This window comes from Heterocephalus glaber, unplaced genomic scaffold, assembly GCF_053883595.1.
Source record: "Heterocephalus glaber isolate CG9 unplaced genomic scaffold, H.glaber_assembly_v1.0 deba00001504, whole genome shotgun sequence".
Taxonomy (NCBI): Eukaryota; Metazoa; Chordata; class Mammalia; order Rodentia; family Bathyergidae; genus Heterocephalus; species Heterocephalus glaber.
Window position 1 is genome coordinate 14063403 of NW_028258324.1, and position 13524 is coordinate 14076926.

The 13524-nt window shown below is 48.1% G+C and overlaps 1 protein-coding gene across 1 annotated transcript; it reads left to right on the forward strand.

Annotated features, from left to right (window-relative positions):
* The first annotated feature begins 9343 nt into the window (after positions 1-9343).
* On the forward strand, positions 9344-11513 carry Sox14 (SRY-box transcription factor 14). Its single transcript, XM_021258440.2, has one exon. The coding sequence runs from the start codon at positions 9859-9861 to the stop codon at positions 10579-10581; it is 723 nt and encodes a 240-aa protein (XP_021114099.1). The 5' UTR covers positions 9344-9858; the 3' UTR covers positions 10582-11513.
* The last annotated feature ends 2011 nt before the right edge of the window (positions 11514-13524 follow it).

Genomic DNA, 13524 nt, shown 5'->3' on the forward strand with positions numbered 1-13524 from the left:
CTTAAGGAGGGTTTTAATAAGGGTAAAGAAGCATATATAACTTCTCACAGAGCAAGACTGCTGCCAGGCAGCCTGAGGGCACTGGCACCCAGAGGAAGGGGAGAAAGAATGCTAAGAGCTAGGAAAGAGAGGAGTGTCAAAAGCCATGAGGAGGGACAAAAGTGAAAGCGTGCTATTCCTGCAAGCCAAAATATATGAGGATGAAACCTAAGCTGGGAAGACAGGACACAAAGACCTGGAGCTCCAACACAGGAGAGGAGTGAAGGAGATGTTCTGTGTGAAGAGACAGACTCCAGGCACCCGACAGAGAAGTGACCATTCCAAATTGGAGCAGTGGAGCTGCTAAGTATCACTCACTTTGAGGACTCCCACCATTTTGCCATCTCTTCACTCTGATGAAAATACTGGAGGAGACACTCCAAACAAATATGGGAGTAAAATATGAGAAATGGAAGACAGGAACATCAATCCAGAAGGAAAAGACCACTAGACAGCTGGACTCTAAGAAGAGATGGGAATAGTAACCACCTTATCTGACTGACTGCTATGGTCTGAACATGTCCCCGTGTTACTGTGCTAGACCTTTTGTTCCCAATGTGATGATGTTAAAAGGTAAGATCTTTAAAGATGATTCTGTCATGGGGAGAATGGATTATTGTTCTTGAGAAAGTAGATTTATTGCACAGTAGCAACCCCTTCTCTGGGGTTTAACTCTTCACAATTCCCATTACCTATACTAGGCTATAGTCCAAAGGCATTAACAGAAATTTCCACAAATACAAATTCATAGTTTTAGGTTGCATGCCATTCTGAGTGTCATGATGAAATCTCACTCCATCCTACTCCATCCTGTACAGGATGTGAATTGTCCCTTTGTCCACCATATCCGCACTGAACTCACATGTGCCTTACTGCTTTGTGTTATAGGACCCTTCTAACCCACATCAACTGTTAACAGTATCATAGTGCTTATGTCCAAGTAAGCATTGTTCCACTTAATAATGATCCATTTCATTGCTTTATTAATAACTGCTCTATTTTATCATTGGTTATTGTTGTTAATCTCTTACTGTGCCTAATTTATAAACTAAACTTTAGTTTTTGTTTGTTTGTTTGTTTGTTTTTACACAAGGCCTCACTATATATTTCAGGCTAGCCTTGAACTTACTATATAACACAGGGAGGCCTTGAACTCAAGGCAATCCTCCTGCCTCAGCCTCCCAAGTACTGGGATTACAAGTATGTGTCAACATTCCTGGCTCTATAAATTAAACTTTATCATAAGTACATAGGAAAAGCATAATATATATGGGATTCAGTACTATCTGAAGTTTCAGCTATGGTATCCACTGGTGGTCTTGGAGTGTATCTCTTCAGGGATAAACTCTATAAGCAAGTTTGGTTCTTTCCTCTTCTCTTCTCCTCTCCTCTTTTCACCCCTCCTCTCATCTACCCTGCCCTCCCTTCCCCCCTCTTTTTCTTCCTCTTCCTCTTCCTCTCTCTCTCTCTCTCTCTCTCTCTCTCTCTCTCTCTCTCTCTCTCTCTCTCCACTATGTTATGATGCAGTAAAAAGGCCTCTTCAAGCTGGGAGAGGTGATACATGCCTATAATGACAGCACTCTGGGAGCTTGAGGCAGAAGGATCACAAGTTTGAGCCCAGCCTGGGCAATTTAGCAATTTAGTGAGATCTTGTTTCAAAATAAAAAAAATTAAAAAGAGCTGGGGATGTAGCTCAGTGCAAAGGTCCTGGGTTCAATCCCCAGTACCACTGGGGGGAAAAAGCCCTGTCCTGATGTCAGTATCTTGATATTGGACTTCCCAGGCCCTAAAACCATGACAAATAAATTTATTTTATGTATTTATAAATTACCCAGTCACTGGTATTTTGTTATAATACCATAAAATGGACTAAGACACTGACCTTGTGGGAAATTGTTTGAGAGAAAGTGTAGGGAATCAGTACCAGCTACAAGGCAAATCAAATAAGGAGAAAATAAGCCAATTATTACTAGAAAGTGGGAAAGAAAAAGTCATATTAAAATGCTCAAATGAATATTTGCATAGGTGTAATAATGTTAACATTGATGAGGCAACCAAAGCATTTATACTAGAACCACATTGAGAGTGAATGAGGAAAAGTAGAGGGGACAGAGGGGTCAGAGCGTCAAATAGTGGTCTCTGCACAATTACAATTAATGGTGTTTGACTGCCCACAAAGCTCCGGCCAATCTGTTCCCACTTGGAGCCTGTAGTAAGAAACCACCAAGAGAGCCCCAAGGATCCCTCCTGTGGTACTGACACCCCTGTGTAGCCTCCTCTCACACTGTACCAGGCTTCTATCTTGATGTGTCTTAGACCATTTTGCACAAGGGGAAATGAGCAACCATGTTTTGAGCAGTATTTAGGGAGAGGCCCATGGGCTGAGAAATAGGCTTCTTGCCAACAACAACATGGATGAGCCTTGAAGCAGACCCCCTCCCCCAGCTCAGGCAAGCCCTAAATGACTGAATCATGGAAACATTTTGATTGTTCCCTCATAAGAGACCTTGAGTCAGAATTTCCCAGCTAAGGGGCTCATGGATTCTTGACCCTCAGAAATCATAGGAGATGATGAATATTTCTTGTTTTAGGCCATTATGTTTTGGGGTGATTGTGTTACACAGCAATAAGTAACCAGTACAGGGCCTGGAAGGCATCCAGTGCAATGTTACTCTCCCAATTTTATTGGTGAGAAAACTGGGCAAAAAGAGGTTATACTGGCTGGGGATTTAGCTCAATGGTTCCAACGCCTGACTGCCAAGTCCAAGGTCCCGAGTTCAATCCCTGGTACGAAAAAAACAAAAAAAACAAACGAAAAAAAGAGGTTATACTTTGCTCAGAATCTCACTGCAATTAGCTACATTAGGTCTTAAACTCCATTTTTATAGTTCTTCCTGCTTAGCCTCCAGCTCACTAAGCTAATATTTCAATGACTTTCTTTTCTTATTTCTTATTAAATAAATTTTAAGCATTGTTGGTCTTCAGAACATGTAAAAATGATGTTTTTTAAAAAAATAACAGGAACATGAAATTAGCGTGTTCAATGCAACACCTCTTGAAACTGTTAACTGCCCTACTATTTTTGTTGCTTAGGTTGGGGGCAGAGGCAGGTACCACAAGAAAGGGAACAGTTGTTCTGATTCTTGACTGTGGCTTGTTGCCAGAATTTGTTTTTATCTTCTGCAGTGAGTAATGTGTGATAAAACTGGCAAGAGAATATATGCTCCCATAACTTGGTCGATTGCATTAGGCAAACACAGAGCTTTAAAGACTATTGTTTACAATAAAAGCTGACCAAGAATTCTTACATTAGAAGAATGGATGGAGGACCCTAATGCACATAAAACACCTGGATACAATAAAACCCAAGGCAGAGTATACAATGTTGACATTCTTTTTGGCTTTTATTCTTAGAAGCAAATTGTATTTTTCCTGTTTTTATAGCCACCAGGATGTTTATTTTAAATCCTAAGAAACCTCATTTGCTCATATACAAATCCCATAGTTCTCAGGCTAAGGTATTAAAGATGCCTCAATGCTGACTCAGTTTCTTCAAAAAGGATCAACTTTCAGGTCTTTTCCTACCTGGAGACATAGCAGGCTGCTAATACCTTTGGGTATGAATAAACATGTTTTCAAAATTGTGAGAGCTATGACCACTCCTTGTTTTATTCCTAGGCTTCCTGGGAGAAGAGAAAGGTAAGAAGAGTCCAAAGTATATAGAAGCGTGCACTTAATCTTTAAGAAATGGTCAAGAAACTGACCCCAGGGCCAAAAAAAAAAACAAAAACTGTCAATTTATGAAGTTTCTAACCTATAGTTAAAGGTGAGATTCTTCTAAGTAGAGTAACCATATTTTTGTGTGTGACTGTTGGGATTATTGTTAAATAACACTGGTGTGTTTCATTCCTATGACTTCCCAGTACATTTAGAATAACATTCAAACTCTTTATGGGGTCAGGCTCTGGATACTCTGAGCACTGCCAAGCAACCCCATCCAGCCTATTTCTTAGAAGCTCCCCAAGGTCATGGCCAGGCTTTAGCTTCTTTGGCTCCTTAAGTCCTCCAGGTTCCCTCATCTGGTCTTCTCTGTCAGTACCATTTCTGGCTTCTCCTGGGAATGATCCTCTAGACTGTTTCCTATTCCTTCATAAGGTTGGTTCCTTCCCATATTCAAGTCCCTTACTGCTAAATCTAAATTAAATCATCCTCCCTGAAATCCTGTCTCATCATTCTAATTAACTTTTTAGCATTTTTCACTATCAGAAGTTAACTCCTTATATTAAATGATAAAATAATATGATCTAACCCTATTCAGTTTCTACATGCCACAATCTTCTGAGGATCTTTCCAGATATTTATTTTTTTTAAAAAAAAAACTTCTAAGAGTTTTTCAGAAATAAAATCATTTACTCATGATAATAATCTATTATAGCTCCATTACAGGGTAGAAAACCAGGAGACAGAAAGATTAAATACTTGCTATGAAATGACACATCTAACAACTACTTGTTGGTGGAGGCAGGAATCACATCTGGAATTTGTTTCTTGTTTATTGTCTGTCCTCCCATTGGACTGTAATAATCACCTGGGACAGGGACCTCTATAGCCTTCTTCGTTGCTGCGGCCCAGCATCTAAACACAATCCATGGCACATAGTGTGCTCAATAAATAGCTGTTGAGTTAATAAATTAATAAGATGTCAAAGCTCCCACCCTCCCATTTCCTGGTGGATGTACGAAGATGTTATCCAATCCTCTACTGGAATCACAACAAGTGAGTGAGGCACATGATCTCATCTACAAACATAAACCGATCATTTTACAGCAGTTTCAAGCATCAAAAATTCTCCTAACTTGGGCATTCTGTGCTGAAACAGAAATATTCTCCAGCACAGCCCAGGTAGCTCTGCCAGCTTGAGTGTTCTATCACAGGCACTCCAGGCATCTGTGTTGGAACAAGATTTTGTTGGGGTTTTTTTTCCCGGTGGCAGCAATGCTTTCTTGTACTGTCTTGACTGTAAGGAACACATAGAAGTTTTAAAAATGTCAAGATAGCTAGAGTGGGCTGGAGATACCACAACAGAGTGATTACCAAGAAATGTCTTCCTTAATAAGATTAAGGCCCTGGGTCCTTCTGGGCACATTGTAGAGATGGAATATATGAAGTCTCTGAATTTTAAAATAGAAAATGGGGGAAGGGGAGTCGGGGTACCAGATATTTAAAACATTTTTAGTAATAAGAAAAAATAAGTTTATGACTTGACCAAAGCGTATTATGTCCCAAGGTCACCCCTAACGGTGGCTCCAGGATTGTGAACATGACACTGGGGAATGCACTGGATTCCTGCTGTCCTCACTCAAACCTGAATGAGCCTGCCGCAAGCATACTTCCAGCATTAAGCTGGAGCCAGTGCTGTGCATAAGTTTTCCCTGAACCAGCACCTGCAACTCCTCTCCACTTCTTTGGGAATCCTAGAGGGGCCACAGTGAGCTGAGGTGAGCTTAGCATTTCTGTCTCTGCAAGCTGGAGACTCTTCTGGTTACTCCCCCAAAGCCTCGGAGCACAAGGTGGTTGGCCAGCTCTACTCTCTCAGGACACCACCGATTGCATTCTCCAAGCCACTTTCTTCTCCTCACGCAGGCATTTCTTAGTCCCCTGGACTTCGGAGCAGTTATTTCTGCCCACTCAGCAGAGCCGAAGGTGGCTGGAAGATAAAGTAGAGCTTTGAAGCCAGGCGGGTGGGTGCAGGACTCGAAGCGCCCCCCAACACACACACACACACACACACACACACACACACACACACACACACACATTTCCTCCCTGGGCTCTGCCTGGCTGCATCCGGAGACCACCGCAGCCACAAGGCGCCTGTCACAAAAGTTTACCTGGGATCTGGGCAAGAGGAAACTTTATTGAATTTCTTCCTTCTCAGGAGTTGTGTGATCACTGGGCACCTGAACGTGGAAGAGCACACAAGGAGGAGCTTGAAGTCTGGCGGCACTCAAGGGGTCCACGAGGACCTGGGGAAGGCGTCTTGAAACGGAAGTGTGTGCGGAGGAAGCAGGGGAGGCCTAGCACAGTCCAGGAGTCAAAGAAGCCCCCACCCCCACCCTGGCAGCGATATACTTGAGGATAATGCTCCTTGCAAAGGCCTAAGCCAAAAGAGGAAGGGAGGAGCATCCGGGATGATGAGCACTGTGGAGGTCAGGGGGAGGCGGAAGAGACTCAGATAGGTTCCTGACCCCCGAGACTCATTCATTCACTTCTACCAGAACTGCGACGGTTCCCCGATCTGGGTGAGGCCAGCGCGCTGCATGCCTGCTCTAACTGCGCTGAGTAAAGGAGCGCATCCTGAGTGTGTGCACGAATGCTCCAGCAAACGTGGAAGACAGACCTCATCCCAAAGACACCTTTAGCCCTGGAGAACGGAGTGGCAGCCTGAAGCCCGGTCTTAAGGCTATGGTCAAAGCAGGAGGGGTTGGGAGCATTTAGAGGACATCTGTCCTGCTTGTTCTGGCGGTGCCCGAAACTACTGCTTCTACCGGGGATCACCTCTCCTCCGAGATGTGCTGCCAGGTGGTCTAGGTCTGCCAGAATTCGGAGGGACAAAGCAGCGCAGAAAAGGGGTGGGCTAGAAACAGCACCAGGCCAGACCCCGGAATCAGGAGAACTCCGCCCCCTCACACCCCCTATTACGCTAAGGTGTCTCAATAAACCCCAGGCTACCCAAGATTGCGAAAGTGGTCCGTAAGACTGCGAGATTCTCCTAGGAGACAAGCGGATTCCAGGCTTGGAACTCTCAACCTGACAGCAGAGTTCAATTCTCGGGGATAGATGCTGGGGCCCACCTGGGTCACTGCAGTCTGACCAAGCAGCCTAGGGCCCTGAAACCCCTGAAGGTCAGGTGTCTTCCTGTACACAAATTGCTACACTCCTCTTCCCGGCCTGGCGTCCACCGTTATTAAACCGCTCCAAATGGTAGGTAACTCAGGTTGTGGATAGCTCTTGGATTGAGACCTAGGGCTGAGCGCCAGAGGTGTGGAGAGGAGCGAGGGCTGGAGAGGAGAAGGAAATGTCAGAAATTGAAGGTGTCACGTGTCTCTCAGAAACTGCCTCCGAATGGATTGGTCTGAAGGCTGAGAGAAAAGGGGTCTGAGACCCTGTGCGAGACCCCTCCTTAAGCAATTGCCAAGAAATCGTTTGCATTAAACCTGAATGTGGGTTTGGGGTTCCTCTTGAGGGATCCAGGGCCAGATATTGGCTAGTCCTCATTGGATTCTCTCTGTAGATCGGACTACTTTTCTTTCTTTCCCAAAGCCATTGGGATTACCAGGTAAATTAGAACCGTGTGACTAGTGGACCTCGCATCCCTGACAGGCCCGAGTGCTGGACAGAACTAAGTACGGGTTGCCTCAGATGCTTGGAAATCCTCTTCCAGCTGTGCTGAAAAGTGTATCTTGCTTCCTGGGACCCCAAACCAAATGAAAAGTTTTGAAGAAAAAAACAAGGGTAGAAGCACACAGACGCGAGGTTAGGGTATGTGTGTAGGGGGAGTGGTGCAGGCCAGGGTGAGGACTGCAAAGGCAGTGCACCTATGGTCCACCAGAAGCTGCACCTGCATCAAGGGGGTGCCTTTTGCTCCAGGTGTATGCTCAAGCAAGCCAAGTCCCCTACCCAGCCTAAATGAATCAAGAGCAAAGTAAGCTCTCTCGTGCAGTTTATCTGCATGGAAGATTTTCATGGCTCCAATAGTCTAGTTAAGGGTTCCAGTTAGCTGAGTGGCACCAATCATCAGATGGTCCCAGGTTGTGTGTGTATTGAGGAGGGATTCTAAGTTTTCATTTCCTATATACTGGGTGGGTGTCACCACTTCCCACCAGTCATTTTTGCCAATTTACTTATCTTTTCTCAGCCTCAGTTTCCCAACCTGTAAAATGGAAATAGAGCCCACCTCCATGAAGAGTGGGCTAATAGTGAGAAATTCCATGTGTCTTTTTAAATGCTGGGAGAAGCAAAGTCTTTTCTTTGCGCTTGATATTGTACATCATTAAAGAAAGAACCTCTCTTCCCGTTTCCCTACTCCTGCCTACCTCCCTCACCTCAACCCACCCACCCCCCACCCTTGGCTCCGCAGAGCCTAGAAACTGTGCGTTTCTGGCCTGTCCTCCCCAGAGAGGCTGGTGCAAAAGCCAATAAGCCTGGAACACATGCAGGTCTGCCGGGCCTGGGACAATGGTTTCCATTTAATAAATATTCCCCCAAGGGCACTTCACACCGGGCAGGCAATTATTCAAAGGAAACAGGCTAAGGTTCGCTCTGCAGATTATTTCGTCCTCTTTCCGAAAAAAACGCTTATTTGACTCAAGAAAGGAGTCTCTTGCAGCCTGGCTGGATAGGAAAATTCCACCCTGGATGTGGGTACAGCCTGAAACCCCGCTGTAGGGCTTTGGCAGTAGGGATATCAGAAGGCCGCCACTCCCAGCCTTCAGTCCCCCCCCCCCGTTTGGACAGTTGTGGGGGTAAGTTGGGGACCTAGCACCACTAATAATATCGTAAATCAGAACCATGATGGAACTACAGAAATACAAGCTCAAGCGCAAGCGCGCGCGCACACACAGTCCCACTGCAAGAGTGAAGACTGGGTCGTGGTGATCTCAAGGGCTCACCGGCCAGGATTCGAAATCTCTGCACTGCCGGACGCGAGGCCTCCCGGCTTTGGCCCGAAGCCCTCGATTTGGACACGGAGTGCCCAGAGCTACGCCTGTGCTCCGTGTCCCGTGGAGGCCGAGCTGCAGGACGGTCGCTGCCAATGGACTGCGGAGGGCCTGGTGCGAAAAAGTTTATTTCCCTTTGACCCTGAGTTTGACATATTCCTTTCCTCTTCCAAGGATCTTTGACAAGAGGGAAAGTCCTGTCCTTGCATTTGGGGCGAGGCTGTCCTATCTATCAACATGAACTCTCCCCTCGCTCCCTTTGCTGCCACTCCCCGTTTGTATTCGATGCCCTAATTCTCTCTTGCACAACCCAGAAAGGTACGAAGAGTTTTTAATTTTTGACGGTGCCGGAGACAATGCGGAGCCCGCGTCCGCAGTCCTGAGCCAGGTCTGTCGCGGCGCCGTCCTCGGCCTCGGCCTCGCACCTCTCCCCGCCCCCACCAGCTCCCGCTCCTCTCCGCGCGCGGCGGCAGGTGCGCCCCCTCGCCTGCTCTGCCGCTGATTGGCGCCCAGGTTGGGAGTCACCGCCCCGCGCTTATGTCAGAGTGCGTGTCGTCCCGGCCCACCTCGCCTTTGAACTTCGCCGCTTTGGGCTCCTGTTCACCAGCCTCCCTGCATTCTCAGCCAGGTGCAGGGGTAAGCAAGGCAGCTCCGGTAAAGCCACGGGAGGGGGGCAGCCACGGCCACCGACGCAAGAGGAGAGAAGGGAACGAGAGAAGGCGAAGGTGCGGAGTGAGAGAAAGAGGAGCCACTTGCCCACGTCAGAAAATTACCTGGCCACTTAATCCCCGAGACTCTGGTACTTGGGCCCCAGTCTTGGTGCCCAGACCCCCGGCCTGCCGAGCGCCCACTTATCCCCGCCCTTCCCGCCCCGCTCGCTCCCCGGGGCCGCCTGGGTGCTAGGACGGGCATGATCAGCTGAACTTTTCAGGGTCAGCTCTTCTCTCTGGCTTCCCCTCAGCGGCGCCGAGGCGAGGGGAGCGCAGAGCTCCGGCTGAGGACCCACAGATAGACAGACAGACAGACAGACGGCCAGCCTCGCTCAGACTCGCCCACAGCCCCTGCACTCCCCACTCCCGCCCGCCCAGCCGCCGGGACCATGTCCAAACCCTCAGACCACATCAAGCGGCCCATGAATGCCTTCATGGTATGGTCCCGGGGCCAGCGGCGCAAGATGGCCCAGGAAAACCCTAAGATGCACAACTCAGAGATCAGCAAACGCCTTGGCGCCGAATGGAAGCTTCTATCTGAGGCAGAGAAGCGGCCCTACATCGACGAAGCCAAAAGACTGCGCGCCCAGCACATGAAGGAGCACCCCGACTACAAGTACCGGCCCCGGCGCAAGCCCAAGAACCTGCTCAAGAAGGACAGGTATGTCTTCCCCCTGCCCTACCTGGGCGACACGGACCCGCTCAAGGCGGCCGGCCTGCCCGTGGGGGCTTCCGACGGCCTCCTGAGCGCGCCCGAGAAAGCTCGGGCCTTCTTGCCGCCGGCCTCGGCGCCCTACTCCCTGCTGGACCCCGCGCAGTTTAGCTCGAGTGCCATCCAGAAGATGGGTGAAGTGCCCCACACCTTGGCCACCAGCGCGCTGCCCTACGCGTCCTCCCTGGGCTACCAGAACGGCGCCTTCGGCAGCCTCAGCTGCCCCAGCCAGCACACGCACACGCACCCGTCCCCAACCAACCCGGGCTACGTGGTGCCCTGTAACTGTACCGCCTGGTCTGCCTCCACCCTGCAGCCCCCGGTCGCCTACATCCTCTTCCCAGGCATGACCAAGACTGGCATAGACCCTTATTCTTCAGCCCACGCCACGGCCATGTAACCCACAGCCTGGCCCGGACCTGAAGGGTGTCCTGGAAGTGGGGTCTGCACCCTGTCTTCTGCGCCTACCCCTGGCCTGCAGATGCCTCTGGGTCAGCCCTGCTGCTGTCCCATACCCCACCCCAGACTCTGCCTCTCTCTTCCACAGGGAAGGGAGGGACTCCTCCCCGACCCAAGGCGCAGACAGGTGACAGAAACTTGAGCAAATGCTATGACAGCTACACAGCTGCCCCTGTCCCAACTCACCCAAAACAAATCTCTGACTTACCCCCTTTGGACAAAAAAGTAGGCAGTTTTGCTTTATTTATGTGCCCTTCACTCTTCTCCGATAGGCTGTGGACTTGGAACTCCAGATCCTTACATTATATCTAGAAAATGCATATTTTTTTTCTTTTGCCCCCTGAAGAAAAGAAATAGCTGTGTCTCTGTGTTTTGTCATCAGACACAAGTAGGCACCATTTGCTCTTTATGTATGTGTGTGGGGAAAGGTTTGAAAGTTTAAAACTACAGAAAGAAACATTTCTATTTAAAACCATGCTATGATAGTGTTTGCTTCTTTAAAAGGAAAACAAAAAAGGACCCACATGGTTATTTACTTTGTGTAAAGCAGTTCTCCTAGAGACCTAAGTTTACTTTTAGACAGAATGTCGGGTTATGAAGTCAGGAAGTAGAAAGTGAACAAAAACATTAAAACAATAAAAACATCCTAAATGGTCATAAATGTTTTGACGATGTCTTGGAAATGTACCTAGAAGGATTTTACCTCGTTACTCTGTTCATTTGTTGAACAAAGACATTTTGAATAAAGACAATCTGTCATTGCAAAAAGTAACCTTTGGTGTGCATAAAATCAAGTTAGGAGAACCAGCAGGTCCATGGGGCTGGGAGTCCCCCCAGGAGGCTGAGAGTGCATTGAGTGGTTCTAGCAGAGAAGGCTGGGGGCTGAAACTGGTGGCCTCCTGAGCTGGGTGTGTAAAGGCCTAGAGTCTGAGATCATTCTGGATTGCACCCTGAGAATCTGCTTTTTGCTTTAGAGGCTAAACAAAGCTATCACTCCCTGGGACATCACTTTTTCCTCTCACTCTTCACAAAGGGGTCAGACCACTTCAAGGAGTGGATGAACTAAGACAATGGCAGGCCCAAGCTCTGAGTTCTGGGTGTGTTTGCTTTTTTTAAAAACCAAACTCCAAAGCCTCGGGGAGAAGTGAGACTCCTGGGAACCGGTTGCCTGCAGAGCACTGTGTCCTGCTGTAGGTGTTTAAGTTCAGAGTAGGGGGTAAGGCAGGTAGAATTGATTTTTAATATTCATTTTTTAGGTGTTTGGGAAGACTGTTGCTGGCTCTTCTGGGGATCTGGGGCTTCATACTGTTTCCTAAATTTAAACATGAAAACCTAAATGCAGAAAAACATGATGGAGGTCCCAGTCCCAGACTGTAAGAGGTTTCATACTAAAAACCCTGAGGGAGAAAAGAGGGGAAAAAAAAAAAAAGCGATAGTGTTACAACTCAGGCAAAAAGGTGTTTTTTTTTAAATCACAATAATTAAATAACTCGGAGCCTTTGGTGTTTAACAAATAAGAAAACAAGCCCTTTCCTTTCCCCTTTTGGTGAATGTTTGCTTGAAGATTACTGCTTTTCCAAAAGGAGAAAAGACCCTCTGATGCCTTCCAACACAACTCCTTGGAATTTGCTCTCAAAATTGAAGAGTGCTGCTCACCTCAACTCCTCCAACTCCCTCCCCACCCCTCAAACCCATCTATGTTTTTGGTAGGTTTCAAGCTTTTCCCACTGGCTCTCAATGGGAGGGCAGCCTAAGGGTCTGTCCAGTTTCTGCCGTCTTTGAGGGGCCTGTGCTCTTGCCTCTGCCTTTTCCAAAGGAGGCAGTGACTTGAGGTTGGGAAACTGCTGTCAACAGACACCAAAGCCAAAACCCGAGGATTAGCATATCGTCCACAAAACAATTAGAAGTGTTTGAGGTGCTATTTGGAGCCTATTCATCCGAGCCCCTTTGTCAAAGGGGGATTTTCATTATTAAAAAAAAAAGTTAGCAGTTGTCCATCTGGCTGAGCTGAATAGCAAAGTGATCTGTGTTGTATATGCTTTTCTCATTAAGAGCTCTTTTGAGACCGATGTTAGAATTAAATGGTATAACACAATTAACATACACGGGCACTGAATAGGAGGGGACGCCTATAAATAATAGATAGATAAATAAATGAGCGATCAGTGGAAGGTAAACAAAGGCTGGCTGGGGGAGGTGTGGGGGAGGCCGGGCAGGCTGAGCCACGCTTATTTAGCATCACAAAACCTTCTTACAAATCGAGACAATTAGGAAGTGACTTGCCTCCGGTGGCCGTCGGGTCTGGGGACTCAGAGTGCAGAGGGAAAGCCCCTCCTCCCGCCCCCTAGCATGCCCAGGAAGTCGGGGATGGAGTCGCCGAGGCTTTGCTGTCTGATATAACCTCAACTGACAGTCCTGTCAACCTCTCTGCTCTCCCTCATAGCTCAGTGTCCCTTAACATCTCCTACAAGGAAGCTTACGGGGGTCTGAGTGTCTCCCCGCAGAGCCCAGCGCGGGAGCGCCCTAGGCTCACAGAGCTCCCAAGCCCGAGGAGAAACCCACGCGCACCTCCCCGCTAGGGTGCTCAGCCGATTTCGAAGTGAGGTTAGGCTGGAAAGGGGCACCAGGCGGGTTTGAGAGGCGAAGACCTCGTGGGCTGGTTGCAGAAACTGAAAAACTGAAACAAGGGTTGTAGATCGCACTGGTCCTGGGAACTCCAAGGAGAACTCTGGGAAACTGGGGTGCGCCAAAACCGAGAGGCGAGCGGGATCCCGCCCCGGGCGACCGAAATCTCTCTCCAGCCTGCAGAGAGCGGGTTGTACAGCCTGGGTCATGGGCCCTGAAGCCGCAGACCTGGCCCAGACCGTTTCTTCCCCGTGCACTT